The 12,263-nt window shown below is 39.5% G+C and overlaps 1 protein-coding gene across 1 annotated transcript in view; it reads right to left on the bottom strand.

Moving 5' to 3' along the window:
* Window positions 1–374: 374 nt before the first annotated feature.
* LOC122972953 (cadherin-7-like) overlaps window positions 375–12,263 on the bottom strand; it is a 112,655-nt gene continuing 100,766 nt past the window's right edge. Inside the window, exon 12 of the mRNA XM_044340385.1 lies at window positions 375–2,250. Within this exon, the coding sequence (XP_044196320.1) occupies window positions 1,736–2,250 (515 nt within the window). The 3' untranslated portion in view covers window positions 375–1,735. The remainder of the gene's footprint in view (window positions 2,251–12,263) is intronic.

Raw genomic sequence — 12,263 nt, 5'->3', positions numbered from 1 at the left:
CTCACTTGCAAAAAGCTCCTCAGATGGCCGACGGTGAGCCTGCTGTTGCAGTCATCACACATGCCTCTGCGGAGCGTCAGTGCTTTGTCTCTATCAGGCCTTTCAACTACAAAAGCCTCATCAAAAGGAGATATGAAAAAAAAGAAATTTTTCTTTTCTCCTCCTCCTCCCTTTCTAATCCCCTCTCTAGTTCCTTGAGTTCCCCAAATGCAGAGAGTGAGGCACTACTATTTAATCATTCATCGTTGTTGTTAGGTGTTGGTTGTAGTTTATTGTCAGAAATAACCTCTATTTATTTACTTGTTTTTCTCCCCGCGTTCAGACAGACTGGAAGAAATCCCTGCAGTCTTTTAAGGAACTGAATGTCAATTTTATTTTCAGCAAAAAGGATAAAAACATCATTTGCACAATTCTGCCTCTTCAAAATAAATAATACATATCGGTTGTACATGTTGACACCCAATTGTAACATAATTTGTCTAAGCTGAGAAAGAAAATCAGCACAATATGATTATCATACAGTGTGTCCTTTAACCATTAATAAACAAACCATGGACATTATTGATTTCATTTCTGTATGACAATATATGCTGGACTCTGCAAACTACAGAAGCGAAATTCATTTACGTACAAACTGCAACTTCACCCAGGTAAGGACTGTCACTTCAGAAACAAATTCTTTTTTCTAGAGTCTAGGTGGCGTGAATCTCGCAATCAAGCACGACGAGGACCGGTCCTTCAACAAAGCTCTCTGATGTAGCCTTCGTTCAAACCGCCACCCGCCTCGTACAAAAGCAGAACAACTTAATCCTGACATTTTATAGCTCAGAAATCATACATTGGACTTGGCAATAGAAAGGCTGAAGAAAAAACAGACTCAGACAAACACTACATTGCAACATCTGCAAGATGTATTGTTAAAAGAGAAATTATTCGCTTTCCTGTTTCACCCAGTGGAGACATCAAACTGACGAGTGTCATTCTTTTTATTATTTGCACAAATTATGTCTTCACATCACTTCCTTAGCACATCAACTACTTGTTTATACTGTATGTGTGCAGTTGCACTTTTCATATAGTATTGAAAGGTATGAATGAGTCCATGAACAATGTGGCTATGTTTTTAAATGTTTATGAAAAACAGCCCCTCATCACTCAACCCACCCCAACCAAAACAAACAAAAAAAAAAAACCTGAAAAAAGAAAAACATAGAAATTGTTGTCAAATTTCATATGAACAGTCAAGTGACTACTAATTAGCCGCCAGGGACACTGCATTTCATGAGAAACTTTTATGTTGTTTTTTTTAGCACAAAGATAGCAAAGGAATGCATCAAAGCAAGGGTGCTGGGTCCGTGCCCATCGCTGGAATGAAAGGACAGGTGCCTCACAATAAAAATGCTCCATCATGTATGCATTCTGCAGTCAATGGTTGGACTGGAGCCCAAATCTGAAACCTTTAATGTCTTTTGCACACAAGGTTTCCTCCTCAGTCAAGCCACTTTTGAAGTCTGTGTCAAAACTCACCATGGCACGCTTTTGAAAATCCATACAAGGAGGTAAACAAACCAAAAACCTTTGAAGTCAAAGTGTTTTTCTTTCAATCTCTCTTGTGTTGTCTTTGAATCTTTTCCTCCAATGCACTAAGGCAGACAAAATCATTTTCTCTGTTGACAATAAATTACTCTTATTTTTTTTTTTTAGTCCGAAATATGTTAGGAGACACATTTTGGGGCTATGAGAAGACACTGGTGCCATCGCTGTTGCCGTAGAGGTCGGCCAGCTTTTTGAAGCGTGGTCCCCAGTTGCTGAGATAGTCATAGTTCTGATCTGAGTCTGTACTTAGTGACTCCAGTGAGCTTAGCGACTCTGCCACAGAGCCGCTGCCTTCAAAAGCATATGTCTGCAGAGAGTCATAGGGGGGAGCTGATGGGTCAACATCAGCATCCTTAAGCCGCTCCCAAATAAACTCTCGGAACACCACATTGTCCGGCAGGGATTTATAAGACGGGCGAGTAGCTGATGGGTAATGAAAGAAGGTAGGCGTATCTGGTGTGACATCTCGCCTGACGTTGGGGTCTCTGATGACGTTCAAGTTGCGGAGGGTAACCATGTCGAAGGCCTCCGTGTCCTCCTCTCCGCCGCCCTCGTCATCATAACGGACGATGTTTTCTCTGATGTCTCTCTCCTCCTCGAGAATCAGGGGCTCCTTCCTCCTCCGACGCATTGTCACAATTAACAGAACCATCACTGCAGAGAAAGGAAGAGATGACTGAGTCAATATTGACTGAAAACATTGTCATACACTTTCTGTGCCAGTCAGCTGAAAAGATGCGGGGATATGTTTAGAAGAGCTAAAAACACCATTCCCAACCAGGGTTTCTGCGCACCCAATGTGGTTCTTCTGCAGTTGTCAGGAGGTACATGACTGTAGAGTAGCTCAAGTAATTGGAAACAATTGAAATTGTGCTTTAATCAAATATATACTTATAAAGATACTAAAAGCAATGAATGAACTGTTGAAATAGCTCAAAGTGATGGATAAATGATTCAAATTATTAGCTAAAAACCATGATAAATGGTTGAAATATATAGCTAAAAGTAATGATAAATGGTTGAAAGATAACTTAAGGTAATGGATAATTGGTTGAAATAGCTAAATTAATTGATAGGCCAAAACAGTTGAAATAGTTAGCTAAAAGTATTGAATGAATAGTTAAAACCTAATGGATGAACAGCTGAAATACTCAAAGACAAATCCAGCTTCAGCCACTATAGTAGTACAAACTTGACCAAACCAGCGATATTTTGACACTTCAATTGTATGAGAACATAAAGGCTAATAATATCCACTATTATATAATTAATAATGTTACATAAAATCCATTTTATCAATACATTTGGACCATGATGAGGCTTGGGTGCATTTGACTGGGCTGTGGGGATATATCTGACAAAAAAAGGTTTGGAACAACTGCACTATGAATCAATCCAAAGGCTTTGCTAATTCTATCAGAGTTTATAAAACTAAAACTACAATGCAATATATAGAGGCCCTTTGTGATTTCCACCACCTACATTTTGCTTCAAGACTTGTACAAAACTCCACCAAACTGGAATCCGCGGCCCTCTGAGATCTTACCAGAGGCACTCCTCAAGCCCCTGTTTCCCCTCCCATACATTATTGCTGAAAATAACTCTACGCCCAAGCAAACTGGCAAATGTCTAATGATCCTCTATCCATCAATGTCACACTGGTGCCAGTGAAATATCGTTCCGTGGGCCCATATTTCTTTTCCTTCACAGCATTGAGCTACTGCAAGCAGCAGGGAAAGAGGCCCAGGAACCAAATTCAAAAACCACTTCACAGCCTCTAATAAGGGAGCAAATGGAAGCGATGGAAGGGAGGAAAGTGTCACATGGAAAGGCTGCAAGAGATGAATGGGTAGATCTCTGCTGGCTATTTGGTGACTGCTGGTACCCTACAACAGCAGCACTAGTACCCCTACTCAATATTTTTTTGTGAAATACTTGGTCCCTCAAGTCTAATAGCCACTGTTAATATCCCTGACACTTTTTTGTGCTTTGAGACAGAATACCAAACATTTCTGTGGAAGATTGTTTCCTCTGATTTTAGGAACTTGACTCATTCTAAATTCTGTTCAATTCAGTAGGGCTTCTCCAAAGTGAATTACAAAGTGGCACATTGGAATAGAATATTCTCAGTGCTTTCCAGCAAAGCTCTTAAGGGTTCAATGCCTAGAAGGCAGCCACAATGCGTCATAGACTGGAAACAGGCCAACACCCAATCACGTCCTACTAGAATAAGCAGGTGGATGGCCAAGCATACAAATAGTCAGTCTATGTCAGGTATCAAGGGTCCTGTAAGAAATTATTTCCAGCCCAGACAGTTTAGCAAACACATAACCATGATACGACAGAAGAAGGCCCATCCTTCATAACACATTTACTGGTGATGTAAACTAAATGAGAAACAGAGGAAAAGGAGATCAATTTAGTGTTACAATGGCTTTTGCTGTAATTGAATTGTTTAAATGATCTACCCTGCCCAATCGATAGTGAACAAGGTGTGTTTTCTATGTTGCCCTTTTCCTACCAGCATGCATCATTGAATGCATTTTCTCATTAGAGTATTTTTTTCTGTGCTCTGTGTGAGTCTGGTGAACCTCGGACTGATTATTCACTCATTTTGTCACCCACACATTTCCAATGCTTCTGTACTGCAGTGCAGTCTCTAAGAGAGATGTAAATCAGCAGCTGTGATGCTGTCTGAAACCAAAGGAAGCTTCATGCTAAAGTACTAATTCCTGGTGGCAAGATGACGTTGGATGAATATATCAACTTTATCTTGTAAACAGTAAATTTGTTTTTATACTGTTTACATTTGTTCTGTCTTATTATCAGCTTGTCAGTCATCTGTAAAGCATTTTGAAATTCTCTAACCTGTGCAAAAGGTGATATACAAATAAAATTTGACTGATAGCTTTGATAGCGTACAGTGGTTACTGAGGTCATGTAGGATATCCCACAATGCATTGCTTAATTTTAGTACAGCTAATTGCTTCTGATAGGCCACTGATAACTCTTTACCTGACTGGACAGATCATACTGCGACAATTTGGGCCCTAAAAGATTAATTTGAAGGCAGATTAATTAACCAGCTGTCCCGCATCTGCTGTTCATCTAAAAACAACATGGGATGTTTCTTGTACACAAAGCTGGAGCTTTTTTTTTTTTTTTTTAACAAACAGAGCATCCAACCAGTAGAAACTGTGGAGCTGAGAATCTGCAATCAGGTTGCATATCTAGAAATACTCAAAATACTCACTGTTCTCTTAACTATGTATCTAGTTAGGACAGTACATGAGAGTTTTATTACATACTTCTCAGGTACAACAGGTTAGGAAATGCATACAGAGACAATGAAACAGATATATACAATAGAGGCAAAGCACACCCAGTATTTCTGTATATAAGACACAGCAAAATGAAAAATACATTTTTCCAAGTTCTAATCCTGTGTCCCTGTAGTAATTGTTGATTTACCTCTTGTTATATGTTAGATGTTTAAAACAAAACATTTTTGAGTATTTTTTATATTAAAAACCCCTTTCTTTTCTCTTTTCTCTTTCTTTCTGTAAATGTAAAAAATAAAAAAATATTTTCGATGACTCGTCTTGAACCTGGGGGCATATACATAAATGTATCCAAAGAAATGTGATTGTAGGCAACCAACTAATCCCGCCCATCATATAAAACGGTTTTTGACTGTTAGCTTGTGGGTCGTAGAAGCAGAGTGATATCATGGGTCAGGGCTGCTTGGATCTCTAAATGCACAAAAGAGCGTGGTTCAGGTCTGACTTCTTTCATTGCTCTCTCATCCTCCTCTCCCCTGATCTAACAATCTGATTTAAATCCCTCTCAACATATACCCTGCCCACATATTCACTCAGAAATACGTCATATTACTGAAACAGAAGTCATATTTCACTGTTACACTGTGGCTGATATAAAATTAATAAAAATCACTGAAAATGCAACTTCATTCATAACGGATTTGCTGATTTCAGATCATCCTGCATATCTTATGGCCTTAACACACCACAGACGAAACAAAAAAACAAAATTAAAATGCTGAATATTCATTGACAAATTTTCATTCCACTAAAAATTAAAGTTTTGCACTGTCACACAATCATCAATTCATCGTTGTCATGGACTCTTCAAGCGGCAGCAGTAGCGACGACAAGCTTATGATGTATCTTTTGATTAAAAAGAATAGAAAACATTTGGTTCACCCGTTATTACAGGAGAGAAAGGAAAGTGGGGAGTATCATCGCCTGGTACAGGAGCTAATAATGTACCTGGGGCTACTTTAGGATGACCGCAGGGCAGTTTGAGGTGTTGGAGTTGGTGGCCCCCTCCATCAAGAAACAACACTACAGTCCAACTACAGACCAACTACAGAGAGCCAATAAATCCTGAACAATGTCTGGCAGTGTATTTGAGGTGAGTTATGGTATCATTGGGGAGGATTTTTGACATGATCACATACATTGACTAGCTATGATGAGCAGCACGAACTCTCTCTCATGGCCAACATGACAATATCATACTCAAAACAACAAAACATTCCAGTTGTTTCACTTGTTTTAGTTATTTCAGTGAACATGCAGTTTGATAAAATGAACGTGCGATTTCCTATCCCTTGCTGACATCTTACCAGCCCCATTGCTGCATGACAGATTGACAACAACAACGTCAGCTGAAGTATTTCGGAACCAGTCATAATTAAATTCAGCATCACTACATGGGCACGGCGACCCAACCTACCGAAATAAAATGTTTCCCAAACATTGTACTCACTCATTTGCTATTAGGTGTATTCCAGCTATTCCTTTTGCAAAATCCAAGAGGACATTAGCTAACTACCTGATGAAAGCTAGCTGGCTAGCTTCCATTATGCTTTGCCATCTGTCAAGACCATTGCTTTGCCCAAACGTTGACAGTAATATTACTTTCAAATGGTCAATCTGTTATTTGATCAAACGCTTCATATAGTTAATGTTCTATAGCTGTATTTCACATCTGTATTTTGCTAACAGTTTGGCTCTATAAATGTGCTACCATAGTTGGCCCCGGGAGAGTACAATCAAAGATCCCACCCAGTGTTCAATCAGGAGGTGGCCATATTAAGAATCCATCAAAACTGTATTGCTTCCTAGGGGCTTGGGGGCCAGATGGACCCTGTGAAAATGTCCCTCTGTTTATGTCAGAAGCTGTTTGCCTTATGGCAATGATAATGCGTAATGCAGTGATTCTTTGCTGGATCTCCTGGGAATTTCCACCCTTGCAGGCATTGTGACTGAGATATGCAATGCCATTGGGCCTGTCTGAGGGAGGCATACATGCCAAGACCAACTGAGGAAGTTTGGCAAAGTGTTGCCAAAGCATTCAAGGGAGGATGGAATTTCCCTAACTGTCTGGGTGCATTAAACGGCAAACACATTGTCCTACAGGCTCCAGCAAACTCTGGGTCACAATTATTTAATTACAAACGATTATTCTCTGTTGTACTCCCTGCCCTTGTGGATGCCAACTACCCTTTCTTAGCAATTGACCTGGGAAGCTTTAGAAGCAGTAATGGGAGAATCTTTGCAATTTCAGCTCTTGTCAAAGCCCAAAATGATGGATCCCTCAACGTCTCACCACCAGCAGAGCTCCCTGGTGCACCAGAGTTGGAGAAGGTCAATCATGTTGTTGTGGCAGATGAGGCCTTCCCCATGAAGCCATATCTCCTATGGCCCTACCCAAGACAACGCCTACCAGAAGACCAGAGGATCTTTTATTACTGACTCTCCAGAGCATGCAGAATTGAGTCAACAGTGGAGAGATCAAGGTCAGAGGTCAAAGCTGCCTGCATTCTCTGCAACTATGTAAGACCATCTGGAGAAGAGGAACAGCAAAGGCAGCTAGACCGAACTGAAGATGGCGGTGACCTTGAATGCTGTCTTTCACCAATCAGGAATCTGTGGGGAAATTGAGCATCTGTAGAGGCTCTACAGATAAGGGAGACCTTTAAAACATACTTCAGTTCTCCTGCTAGCCAAGTAGCATGGCAGCATGGATACATTAACCATGGTCTGTTGTAGTATCAGTTGTCATTAACGTGTAAGGAGCATTTTAATGTTGCAGAGCTAAAATGAACCACTTTTATATACTGCTGGGTCGTTAAACCTTTAACAGTGTGTCACATTAAATGAACCTGTGTAAGATAATGAACCCAGGAGTATAAGAGGAAAAGTTTAATTCTTTCAAAAACATTATGAAAGAGTGACGCAAGGTCCAGAAGCCTGAGTGTAAGAGACATATTGAGAAGTGCTTTAGGTTAACATCCAGGAGGATTTTGAGCTGTAAAATAACTATGCTAGCTGCTTAGCTGCTTGTCTCCTTGTATGTGAATTGAAATGGTTAACTGATGTGCTAACTTCTGAAGTTGATCTGTCTGTACTTTTGGAGTAACTGGCTAGAGTTCAGTCTGAGTGTGGAGGTCCGTCAGTGGGTGTTGCCGAATGTGAGTCAGTGATCAAGTTACATCCCTCAAGTATGAGACTTCCATTGTGTTTTAGACACAGCTGGCAAAGCTGCTGATTTAGTCAACAGAATTCAGGTTAAGTATGACATGTGATCCATTGACAAGCGTGTGCAAAAATAAGTGAAATTAAATTCTTTTAAAGAAAGTTTCCCTCAGGAAAGAAAATTTCTTTGCAGACCCAAATAAATTCTATTCTCTCTATATAAATATAACTTCAGTGAACAATATATGCCATTGTTGTTAATTCTATTACATACTTGTGCTGCATCCTATGACTCTCTTGCAACAAGAAAATTTATAAACATTCATTAGAACTATTTTGGCTTTATACAAGCAACTGTACATAACTTTGTTGTGTAATTAATTTACTCTTCTAGCATTGGGACCTAAATTAAGATACCAATTACTGTATATGTATATACAAATTTAATTATCATTCTTATCCCATATCATGATTTGAATTATGATTGACTGAGTTATTGGTCAATGAGAAATTCAAGCAAATAATTAGCTCGTAATCTGCTATTGTTGAATGTTTTGAGAATCACACACATTTGTCAATGTGCTTTTGTTCTTGAGACTTAAAAGAAAGTAGAACTGAACAACAACCTGGTAATCAAATTATCTTGTGATTAAATTGTGTTTATCCAAAATATGGCAACCTCAGCTGTGAAGATGTCAAAACACACCAACCAAAGCGAAAACACTGAAGCTTGTATGACTAAAAATCTGATACCAAATTATGCAGAACAAATCCAAGATCCTAATTCTGCTACATCGGATTTGCAAATGCCAGAGGTTGTATCCAAAGCTCTGAGCTAACCATTGAAAGACAATGTGCTCAGGAAGGCACTAGGTGACATTACTGTTACCTTGACCACGCAACTCAAATCCCAAAAACTTGAGCTACAAGAGGAAGGCACAAACCTGCAACAATCTTTAACTAAAGCTGAAATGCGCATCCAACTTCTCCCTTGAGGGCCCAACACTGGTCCAACCCAAGCAGCCACCAGACATAGTGATGCTCTCAGTTTCTGAGTGTTGCCTGTACTGTCCGAATGAACTCTGAAGGAGAAACTCTTAGTGGAGTGGAGTGAACTATCAGAGAAACACATTTCTTGTGTAACCTAACTGAGAAAGGTCCTGCATGTAAGTTTTGTTTCTCTGCGACACTTGAGCATCAGTTAGTACATGAGGCACTCCTTGACCCTGGTGCGGATATCACCTTGACTCTTCTATGAGCTCTAAACAATGACACAACGGTTAAACCAATTCTTGAAAGTGCACCCCTGTGAAGTCCAGGCGTATTCTCTTAATACACTTCACCATTGGACCGATGAGCCTTGTCCACCCTGTGTATGTGTCTTCCCTAGACACTATCCCACTGTTCATTGGCAAAGACCTCCTCAACCAATTTGAACTCCTGATTGACCTCCAGAGGTTTGAGATCTGGGCACAAGTTGACAAACCTCTGCCCATTCCAATTTCCTGCCCACTTGAAGTTTGGTCCTCTGCTCTTGGTGTTGACAATCCAACACCCTTCGTCCCATCGACTCAATCAGGAGATACTGATGCGGTCTGCACAGTCACTCAGGCACGGTCTACCATGTCTACTTTTCAGGCTGTCACCAGCCCAACAACTGATTGCATCACACCTGCCTTCCCTGACTTGAATCCTGTGATACTACAAGCACAGGACTCAGCAATTCACAAGATGAGTCTCTATGGACCTGATGCCTCTGTGCATCAGACCTCTCATTCTCAACTTGACGCCAAACCCCACTTATTTACCTCACCTGCTTCTCACCTCACCTGTTTTCTCTTCACAGCAATGGGGGGTAATGTCCAACCACGCCCATGACTATCATTTTACAGGCCACCACAGGGCCAAAGCGATGTACACAACATCTCAAGAAAATCTAATTTTGAAGTACATAAACAGGAACCAGACTAAACTAAGAGAAAAAGGTACAAAATTCTTGCCTTATTACTGAATGTTGTGGAGTAAAATTTGAAGTACCTCCAAATTAAATTAATTTTGTTTCATAATTTAATTACTATTATTGTTGCTGTTATTATTATTGTTATTTAATTCATTTAATTTTTTCCAATCTTTTTTTTATATTGTATTGATTGATTGATTACTTTTTGTTATCACCATGGGCTGCAGATGGCTCTATTTCATTTTAGCACTTTGACCCTTCAAGTGGCACATACAAATAAACACTTAACAGTAATCAAAATGTTTAATAATTTATCAGAAATGAGAATGTCACCAATAACATACACCTACACCTACATACACCAGTACATCTAGATTTGGCCTTACAGGTACAGCAAAAAACTTGCCTGCATCTAGTTGAGGCCATGAAGCCTGACTCAATTCGGCTTGAAATAAGATCTCATGAAATTTAATTTTAACAAAGTCCTGCTTCTGGGGAGGCAGCCCTCTTAATGCAGGAGCCAAACTGTTCAGGTAGGCTGAGACGTTGCCCTCCCTCTTCTCCTGCCTATGTTGTGCCCTCTTCAGCTCTCTGGCCTCCTTTTGCTTCAGGTACGCTTTCAAACTAGCATCAACCCCCTTCCGTTTTCTCTTTTCCCTTTCAGTCTGTACCTCTCCTTCACATCCAGCCTCGGATTCTCTTTCATCTTTTTTCTCTTCCTCATCCAAGTTACTGGATGTCCTGTTGTAAGTAGGGCTGCAGGATATGGGGAAAATCTGCGATGTGCGATAACATTCTTCAATATTGCGATAAATAAACACATACTGATGTGTGCATATTAGCTATACAGTTCCTATGTCTTTCTGCTTTAATAGCTACATTGCTAACATAGACCCCAAATGTTGAATAGCCTATGCCCACTGGATAAAGAAATGAAATAAATTATCTCGATATTCGGGTATTTGCAGATGAATACCAAACCAATTAAACAGAACATTTATTTAAATAAGGCATTATAACTATTAGAAATTAAAGTTTAATTTCCCCTGCTCGCTTTAAAATAATTTCGTTTAAACTCAACAAAAACATCTCTTACCATACAGTGTTGAAATAAAAAAATATCTGGGGGGAAAACCACTTCAATAATTAAATAATATTGTTTTATTATTTTTATGTGAATACACACTGCAGGAATATGTGGATGAATAGTAATACTGGATTATTCTATTATGCCATGAGACTGTAATTCACCACTAGTGGAGGACTGGCGTTGGACTAATTGTTTAGAAGAAGAAACAGAACAGAAGAAGAAAACGTGTGCATGCGTTGACAGTGCAGTGAATGAAACAGCGTAGCGGTGGAACAATCAAAAAGTTACGAATTGTAGTGGACAGTAAAAAAAATGTTGTAATAAACCCGCACTCATCTCTACACACTAGAGACGGGCTTGTTATTTCAGGTATGGAATGGTTTCCATCAGTCATGACTGGACTGAACAGAAGGGTTTGGTATATGTTTGCATTTGAAGTATGAATCAAATTGTGTCTATCATATGCATGCATTTATTATAGTTGACACATGGTTGGCCAGCTTGTAATGGTCAGCTCCATGGCTCGGTAGATTTTTCATGGAAGGATGGGGAGCTCATATGCTTCCACTCTTTTTTGACTTTCCTCCTGCCTGTCCTCTCTTTGCTTCTTTGTTCTCCTTCCTCCTCTTAATGTAGATGTCCCAGAGGTTTTTCCAACTTTTCTGGACCTCTTCCACTGAACAGTAAAGCATACCATAGCATGCGCATTACATTCAAACTAACTATCTTGCTTACAACACCAGGCACCAGACCGTGTGTATATACGCAACAGAAATAATTGATAATTGATGTATCAGGTTTTATAGCATACTTTTCACAATGACTACATGTAATTTCTGACATGTATAATGTCCATAGCATAATATTAGCTAATGCACATGGAAACTAATGTTTTTCTGTATACACTCACTTATATACGTTCTATATATGTTTATTTGTAGGCTACTCACCATCACAATCAAGTTCAGCTGAAATACTTCCCCAGATGTTCTTTTTGTTGTCTTTATACTTTTTGCATTGTTTATTAAAGAGCGCACTATGCTGTGAGGCCAAATGGATCAAAGTGATCAATATCTATTTCTATTGTTCTGTGACAGTATGGGAATTATGAGGT

The sequence above is a fragment of the Thunnus albacares genome, chromosome 21 (assembly GCF_914725855.1).
Source record: "Thunnus albacares chromosome 21, fThuAlb1.1, whole genome shotgun sequence".
NCBI classification, from domain to species: Eukaryota; Metazoa; Chordata; class Actinopteri; order Scombriformes; family Scombridae; genus Thunnus; species Thunnus albacares.
This window is presented reverse-complemented; position numbering and strand designations above follow the sequence as displayed.